This window comes from Nannobrachium achirus (assembly GCF_963921795.1).
Source record: "Nannobrachium achirus genome assembly, chromosome: 4".
Taxonomy (NCBI): domain Eukaryota; kingdom Metazoa; phylum Chordata; class Actinopteri; order Myctophiformes; family Myctophidae; genus Nannobrachium; species Nannobrachium achirus.
Genome location: NC_137813.1, coordinates 50209806 through 50218798, shown reverse-complemented (window position 1 = coordinate 50218798; position 8993 = coordinate 50209806). Strand labels below are relative to the sequence as shown.

Sequence of the window (8993 nt, the reverse complement as noted above, 5' to 3'; positions counted from 1 at the left end):
GAGCGGTTGTAAAATGGAGCTGCTTTGTGACAAGGGTGAAATGTCCAATGGGAAATTGTAATGACGATGAGTCAATAGAACACCTGCTTGTAGACTGCCAGAGGTCAAGATATGTCTGGGGGAAGATGGCACACATCGGTTTTAAAATCAAGGTGACTTATAACGCTGTTATGTATGGTGTGTTTGAGGAAAAAATGTCTGCCATGGATCATGACTTATTGGTCTGTGATTTGCACTGTGGTAAACAAGTTGTGGAACACTAGATGTGCCATGGTGATTCACCAGGAATCCATATCTGGGTAAGTTGTGTTCAAGCAGATAAGAACTGAACTGAAAAGACAAAGAACACTGGACTCAAAACAAAAAATACTCAAGCCATGGCACCTTTTGGCACTTTAAAAAGTACTGTAAAAAAATATATATATAATAATAATAATATATATATATATATATATATATATATATATATATATATATATATACACATATATTCTATATTTTCTATTTATTTTTCTTGTATTTATAGGCCTTTTGGCTTCAATGTAAAAAAAAAAAGGGAATGAAAAAAAGAGAAGTAATGCCCTTACATGTAGTAGTATAATTGTGTAATTACTGTATGATTGTTTTCATATGCCTTTTTTACTGCTTAAAATGAATGTATTCATATGCCTGTATGTGTGTCTGGGGGGGGGGGTGTGCTGGTCTGCCTGTCCTCCCTTACGTCCTCAGAGCTTTTAGACAGGGGACAGCGCTCTGGGAGGAGCCATAGGGACGACCGATGAGGCCACTACTGCTGATTGGAGGGGAGCTCAAACACACTCACCCCGCGCTCTCATTCTTTGTTGTGATTGGTGAGGCGCACCCAGACTCTCCTTTCCTTTCTTTAGTCGAAGATATAAAAGGTCTCGCGCGCCTCTCAACCAGCACATTTCTTCGAGCTACTACTCCAGAAAACCAACTACACGATGTCAGGACGAGGCAAGACCGGCGGAAAGGCCAGGGCGAAGGCAAAGACCCGCTCATCCCGTGCTGGGCTCCAGTTCCCCGTGGGCCGTGTCCACAGGCTGCTGCGTAAAGGCAACTATGCTCAGCGTGTCGGTGCCGGCGCTCCCGTCTATCTGGCGGCTGTGCTCGAGTACCTGACCGCTGAAATCCTGGAGTTGGCTGGAAACGCTGCCAGGGACAACAAGAAGACTCGTATCATCCCCCGTCACCTCCAGCTGGCCGTCCGCAACGACGAGGAGCTCAACAAACTCCTGGGTGGAGTGACCATCGCTCAGGGCGGTGTGCTGCCCAACATCCAGGCTGTTCTGCTGCCCAAAAAGACAGAGAAAGCCGCCAAGAAATAAACCCACTTCATTCGTTTGACAAACCCCACAAAGGCTCTTTTAAGAGCCACCCACTATATCAATTTAAAGAATATTTTCCCCATTTATTTAAAATGTGCTTTTTATATAAGCTCATTTTGTACATAATGAACATAACACTGTTATTTGTATGCAATGTATGCATAGCATGCATGGATAGTGCCTCAGTTAATTGTCCATATTGAAAACTGATACTACTATATCTTAACACATTATATTCGTGTTAAGTATTATTGAGACAAGATGCCTTCTCAGTCAACAATACATTATAACTGAGCTTAACTGCATATATGCTGTGGGTGTATTTATTTGTGGGATTAATTGACTTTCTATAAGCATAATAGGCCTTCATTGTCCATGATGGCAGATCTTTGAGCACATTGATGTAATTGGAAAAATGAATTAGACGAGTGTAAAGACAAGATATGCATACTGTATAAAGAATTGTGTATGCAGCATACATATTCTTTATACAACAAAACATCCTTGTGTCAAGTGTTATTTTGTCACTCAAGTAGAAATGTTTATTTCTTCTCATATCATCTCATGACACACATTTTCAGTTTGCTGGAAAGTGGAAACTAGGATTCCATAGTATTATCTATTACATCAGCTCCTGTGTGAAGTGTAGTGTTCCCCACCAATCGGTAGCAAGTGACTTATGGTACCTCCCCAAAGAAGGAGGTCAGGACCATTGACCAATCAGAGAATGACGGCGCGTCTCGCAGACACGGATAAAAGGCAGCAGTTTGCGCTGTTCTCACATTCTAACCTCGACTAACTGAGAAGAAGCCATGGCAAGAACCAAGCAGACCGCTCGCAAATCCACCGGCGGCAAAGCGCCCAGGAAGCAGCTCGCTACCAAGGCGGCCCGTAAGAGCGCGCCGGCAACCGGTGGAGTGAAGAAGCCTCACCGTTACCGCCCTGGTACAGTGGCTCTGAGGGAGATCCGTCGCTACCAGAAATCCACCGAGCTGCTGATCCGCAAGCTGCCCTTCCAGCGCCTGGTGAGGGAGATCGCCCAGGATTTCAAGACCGACCTGCGCTTCCAGAGCTCCGCCGTCATGGCTCTGCAGGAGTCGGCCGAGGCTTATCTGGTCGGTCTGTTCGAGGACACCAATCTGTGCGCCATCCACGCCAAGAGGGTGACCATCATGCCCAAAGACATCCAGCTGGCCCGTCGTATCCGTGGAGAACGTGCTTAAACTACTTTGTCACTGTCTGGACCCCAAAACGGCTCTTTTAAGAGCCACCCATCCATTTTATTTAAAGAGATGATTCCACCACTATGTTATGAGCTTACAAGTTGTCATCCACACATTGACAAAACTTTGTGAACCCCACATCACCAACATAACATTAATACGTACTGCACGTTTGCATGATTAAAAAACAAAGCTTCGTCTATTAACGTCTCGGGTGAATTTGCTACTTTTCTGTTTATGGAAATGACCCAAAACCAATGGTACATGCATACCTGCAGGCTTAAGGACAGACATCGTCTGTGAACCAGGTGTAATGCAGTCATTTTATACATTCGCCTGTCCAGTAAGTCTAGGGGTTTCTCTCTTTATTGTTATGTTACATCTATAGGACAATTAACCCTAATTTAATTAAAGGCTAGTTTATAATAGAACAATGAAAAACATGTTTTAGCCTCAAGTAGCTTTCAGAGAGGGTTGAATAATCTCGAGCACAACGGTAGACCTGGAAAGCATTTGACTAAGCAGGAGGCCGTCTCTGGAGAGGTGGTGTTCAAACAAATAGTCACTGAACTGAAGAGACGAAGAACTTTGGACATACTAAAGCCGTGGCACATTTTGACATTATAATTTGTCTTTTGTATTGACCTTATATTTCTATTTTCTATATTATGTTTTATTTTTTTGTATCTAAAGGCCTTTTTGGGGGCTTGAGGTGGAGAAAAAAAGGAGGGATTTAAAAAGAAAAAAGTAATGCCCTTAACATAATGTATATTTTTCTGTACTTTATTCTAATGTAATTACATGCCAATTGCTGATGTGTGTGAATGTAAAGGGGAAGACCACCTATTTCAACATTGAACTATGTAATTAATATAACTTAGATGAGTTGTGTAGAAATAGAAAAAAAGTTCCCCCCCTTCTGTGTTGCCTAGCACTGGAGGATTGATTTTGGGGTTTGTATTGTAAAGTACAACTTGATGACATCAAAGTTTATTTAAAAATAAAAAATAAAGCATCGGTGTCACTTTACACTTTAAACTTTATTTTATACATTTAGCTCAAATCTTTGCCTCTGGGGGGTTAAAAAATAGAACACATTTTGTAGAATCGGCCTTAGTCCAATGCAATACAATAAGAGGCAGTGGTTCTCAAACTCTCATATTAAAGACCCCCAAATTGATATGTATTTGGCCACAGACCCTGAAAACCTTTTGTGCCAGAGACCCCAGACGAGGAGAGAAGAGCTGTGTAAAAACAATTCAAACGTATTCAGAATTTTCCAAACAGTTGGTAGTGCTGTCGCCTCACAGCTAGAAGATCCTGGGTTTGATTCCCGCTGGGGGCGTGTTTTCTCCTCCACATCATCAGTGCTAAGTGGGGTTGACAAAAGGGCCTTTCTATGTGGAGTTTGCATGTTCTCCCCGTACATGTACACTAAAAAAAAACATGCAGTAATCCTGGTCTCTATACTGCTTCCCCCTGGCCAGCCTGATGGAGGGGAAAGGAACTGTCCTTCCACTCGCTACGTCCAACCGGGGAAACTCCCCCTGTCAGGTGAAAAGAAGCAACTTAGATTCTCATGCATAGAAGGAAGCATGAGCTCAGTCTGTTGCTCTCCCCAGGTTGGCTGAGGGAGCGTAGCGCCCATGATTACAGACAATTGGCACTGGGTGAAAGATGGGTTGCAAAATAGTGGGATAAAAAAAAAAAAAAAAAAAAAAAACTTGTTTTCAAAGTGTAAAAGAAAAGAAAAGCAGATATACAAGCTCACAGCACAATATGAATTGACAGGCTGTGGGCTTGTAGATCTGCAATTTTTAATAGACAACACACCGTTACAAAAGGATGAAGTGGTTAAAATGACTGTGATGCTGTTCAAAACACATTGCTTCACTCCTTTGTTTTGAGCTTGCAGATCTGCTATTTAATCTAATATTTTTATTTTAAAATCTAATATTGTTTTATACGTGGTCAATTTAATCAAGTTACCTAATTTACATCCTGCACATAATTCTACATTCATTACAATCCTGAACTTTGACTGGGTTGGGAGTCGGGATAATAGGTGGGTTATTGCTTGAGTCTAATGATCATTATAACTGAAGATCATTATAACTGACTGAGAACCCTGACAATCAAAATATGTTTTATTTTTTTATTTTTGATGGGGTGTCATTCAAATTCATGTTGACACGGCACAGTGACTATCTAGAAAATAAAAAACATGGCACTTCATTTCAAAAAGGTTGCTGACCCCCGGTATACATAAGCCATAATGTATGGCTTATTATTTAAATTGGATTAGTTTGGATTTCTATAATAAATAAACAATATCGGAAACAAGAAATAAAGGAAGGTGTGTGATTGTTTGGTTGCTTTATTAGAATTAGTAGGAAAAGCACATGGCAGTACAGTTTAGATACTCTACTAATAGGATTTATTGTTCTTTTATCAGTATGGCCTATGTACAGTCATTTAACTCAATGCTGACACAATAGTATGTATTATGTGGCGTTTGTCTGCTGTGCCTGTGCTCCTACATTGTTTTGTGAATGGCACAATTGGAAACGTGGTTGCTTGCTCTTAACTGACCGTCCTTGAATAAATATGAATCATAAGTGTAAGTGTGAAATGAACTATAACGTGTCAGGTTTCTTATGATTATTAACAAAACAAGAGCTTAGCAGAGTCAGATAAATGACCAGTGTCCTCTCTCATAAGTGTCCATGCCACAGGGCAGGCCAACAGCAGTGCTGTGTTTGCCGACACTGGAAAGTTTCCGTTTTAAAACAAAAAGCTTTGCCACAGACGACCCGTTTTACTTTTATTTCAAAGCCAGCCATCAAATCTTGCTCTGCAGCAAATATGAAACTGGTTGTTCTATATTAAAAGTATTTTAAAAGCCAAATGACGGGGAAAAGATGGCAAACTAGTCTCCTTGTAGTGGTGTATATGTGAGCTTTTTAACGTCTCCAAACAAAACACAGGAGCACTCGGCACTCCACATGATTTGATTATGAAGTGAAACGTGTCTGCTATGTGCTCCATTTGTTATTTGACTTCAATATATTTTTCAGTCTGTATTTTATCTGTTTTAAGTTGTAGAGAAAACACAAGTGTCCCAGTATTCTGCAGCACACAGAGCACTGCCCTAGTGGGTTGAGACTACATGGTTCTCACAAATCCTTTAAGTTCCACCCCCTCCTCCTCTCTCACCATCAGTCTCTCTCTACGCAGACTTTAGTGCAGTGCATCTGAAATACGATACTGAAGAGAATGGCAGAAGTCGCCCCAGCTCCAGCTGCCGCCGCCCCGGCCAAAGCAGCAAAGAAGAAGGCCGCCGCTAAACCAAAGAAGGACGGTCCCAGCGTCCAGGATCTCATCGTCGATGCTGTGACAGCTTCCAAGGAGAGGAGCGGTGTGTCTCTGGCCGCCCTCAAGAAAGCTCTGGCCGCCGGTGGCGTCGACGTGGACAAGAAGAAGGTCATCGTTAAGAACACCGTGAAGAGGCTGGTAGCAAACGGCACCCTGCTTCAGACCAAGGGCACCGGTGCTTCTGGGTCCTTTAAGCTCAACAAGAAGGCTGAAAAGAAAGCAGTCAAAGCCAAGAAGCCTGCAGCCAAGAAACCCGCCGTGGCAAAGAAATCCCCCAAGAAGGCGGCAGCCAAGAAGCCCGCAGCCGCAAAAAAATCTCCCAAGAAGGCAAAGAAGCCTGCCGCTGCAAAGAAAGCCGTAGCCAAGAGCCCCAAGAAGGCTACCAAGAGTCCAAAGAAAGTGAAGAAACCCGCTGCCGCTAAGAAAGCACCAGCAAAGAAGGCAGCCAAACCCAAGGCAGCAAAGCCCAAGGCGGCGAAACCCAAGAAGGCAGCCGCCAAGAAGAAGTAAACCGCCTCACAACCAGTTTAACACAAAGGCTCTTTTAAGAGCCACCCACAACTTTATTCAAAGAGTTCCTATATTGTCGCTGCCATTCAGGATCGATCAATTATGTGATTAGTTGTCATCAGTGAGAACTTGTATTAATTGATTAAGATCCGTGTCTTAATAGAACTAATCAAACTGTCTATAGAGTTAAAGACTACGTGCAAAATGTCTAAATTAATTTAAGACAACAAATGGGGCTACAGCCCAGCTAAAATACAATTAATGTATTTAATTACATACTAACGGTAGTTTGGAAGTTACATTTTATTTTCACAATCGGAATATAGCTGTCAGTATTAATCTAGCGATATTTTCTGTTTTCGCTTTGCTATGACAATGCTTAATTTTAATATGCATTATATTTTACTCCACGAGGAATTGACATGTCTGATCTGCTCTTTCATAATTTGCCTCCAATACGGAGATAAAAGACCACTTTTGCATATGCAAACGGTTAGTTTACCATGGCCATCTTAATTAGTAATTTGTTGAGAAATGCTGGTTGTTAAATGTTTTAACGGTTATTGTAAAAGAACATAGATTTGACTAGCGTGCTACAAACACTGCCCTGCGTAATATTGCAAGTGTGTGAATGGACAGTGTTTGCGTCTACCCTAATACGAAGCAGGGAATTCTTGCTCTTAAATAATACATTTGGTGGCTCTTAAAAGAGCCGTTTTGGGGGTTTGACAGTGACGGAAAGATTAAGCACGTTCTCCACGGATACGACGGGCCAGCTGGATGTCTTTGGGCATGATGGTCACCCTCTTGGCGTGGATGGCGCACAGATTGGTGTCCTCGAACAGACCGACCAGATAAGCCTCGGCCGACTCCTGCAGAGCCATGACGGCGGAGCTCTGGAAGCGCAGGTCGGTCTTGAAGTCCTGGGCGATCTCCCTCACCAGGCGCTGGAAGGGCAGCTTGCGGATCAGCAGCTCGGTGGATTTCTGGTAGCGACGGATCTCCCTCAGAGCCACTGTACCAGGGCGGTAACGGTGAGGCTTCTTCACTCCACCGGTCGCCGGCGCGCTCTTACGAGCCGCCTTGGTGGCGAGCTGCTTCCTGGGCGCTTTACCGCCGGTGGATTTGCGAGCGGTCTGCTTGGTTCTTGCCATGGCTTCTTCTAACGTAGAGTGTTCAATGTGAGAACAGCGCAAACGGCTGCCTTTTATTAGTGTCTGCAAGACGCCGTCATTCTATGATTGGTCAGTCGTCAGGAACCTCCTTCTTTGGGGAGGTACCATAAGTCACTTTCTACTGATTGGTGGGGAACACTTCACACTGGAGCTGCTGTAATAGATAATACTATGGAATACCACTTTCCAGCAAACTGAAAATACATTTGTGTGTCATATGAGATGATATGACAAAGAAACAAACATGTCTACTTGAGTGACAAAATAACACTTGACACAAGGATGCTTTGTTGTATAAAGAATTATGTATACATATGGTAAAATCATATTTTACATTCATTTTTTCCAATTATATCAATGTGCTCAAATATCTGCCATCGTGGACCATGTATTATGCTTATTTTTTTTATAGAAAGTCAATTAATCCTACAAATAAATACACCAGTATAAACCGTTATGCCCAGTTATATTGTATTGTTGACTGAGAAGGCATCTTGTCTCAATATTTAACACGAATGTAATTAATGTTAGATAAATTATCAGCTTTCAATGCTGAATTAACGAGGCACAATCCATGCAATGTAGACCAATTACATTACCTACAAATGCCAATATCATATGCTCATGACCAAATGAGCTTATATAAAATGTGCATGTTGAAGAACTGGGGAAAACATCTTTAAACTGAAACAGTGGGTGGCTCTTAAAAGAGCCTTTTTGGGGTTTGTCAAACGAATGAAGTAGGTTTTATTTCTTGGCGGCTTTCTCGGTCTTCTTGGGTAGCAGAACAGCCTGGATGTTGGGCAGCACACCGCCCTGAGCGATGGTCACTCCACCCAGGAGTTTGTTGAGCTCCTCGTCGTTGCGGACGGCCAGCTGGAGGTGACGGGGAATGATACGAGTCTTCTTGTTGTCCCTGGCAGCGTTTCCAGCCAACTCCAGGATTTCAGCGGTGAGGTACTCGAGCACAGCCGCCAGATAGACGGGAGCGCCGGCACCGACACGCTGTGCATAGTTGCCTTTACGCAGCAGCCTGTGGACACGACCCACGGGGAACTGGAGCCCAGCACGGGATGAGCGGGTCTTTGCCTTCGCCCTAGCCTTTCCGCCGGTCTTGCTTTTTTTTTTTAAATAGACTTTATTGAAAATTTGCAGTTTTACAGGTATTTCAAGCATTTACATTCATAAATCAGAAATAGGCATGTCAAGTCAATAAGAAATACATTATAAGTGCAGCAAATATTTGTAATGGCATTACTTTTCTTCTTTTTAACCCAAAGTAGGCCTTTAGATAGAACCCACATAATATATAAAAGACAAAAGTAGAAATATAAATCAAAATTACAAGGTCAAAAAGTGCC

The 8993-nt window shown here is 42.6% G+C and overlaps 4 protein-coding genes across 4 annotated transcripts; 3 read left to right on the top strand and 1 right to left on the bottom strand.

The window, feature by feature from the left end:
- Positions 1–965: 965 nt before the first annotated feature.
- LOC308283289 (histone H2A-like) lies at positions 966–1349 on the top strand (the record flags this gene model as incomplete). Its single annotated transcript, XM_080723693.1, has 1 exon — positions 966–1349. One exon carries the CDS (start codon positions 966–968, stop codon positions 1347–1349), a length of 384 nt encoding a protein of 127 aa, XP_080579819.1.
- Positions 1350–2161: 812 nt separating this feature from the next.
- LOC308283287 (histone H3.2) lies at positions 2162–2572 on the top strand (the record flags this gene model as incomplete). The annotated part of the gene is made up of 1 exon (XM_080723691.1): positions 2162–2572. One exon carries the CDS (start codon positions 2162–2164, stop codon positions 2570–2572), a length of 411 nt encoding a protein of 136 aa, XP_080579817.1.
- A 3276-nt stretch (positions 2573–5848) lies between these two features.
- On the top strand, positions 5849–6457 carry LOC308283283 (histone H1-like; the record flags this gene model as incomplete). The annotated part of the gene is made up of 1 exon (XM_080723687.1): positions 5849–6457. The coding sequence occupies one exon, from the start codon at positions 5849–5851 to the stop codon at positions 6455–6457; it is 609 nt and encodes a 202-aa protein (XP_080579813.1).
- A 743-nt stretch (positions 6458–7200) lies between these two features.
- Positions 7201–7611, bottom strand: LOC308283288 (histone H3.2; the record flags this gene model as incomplete). The annotated part of the gene is made up of 1 exon (XM_080723692.1): positions 7201–7611. The coding sequence occupies one exon, from the start codon at positions 7609–7611 to the stop codon at positions 7201–7203; it is 411 nt and encodes a 136-aa protein (XP_080579818.1).
- Positions 7612–8993: the final 1382 nt, after the last annotated feature.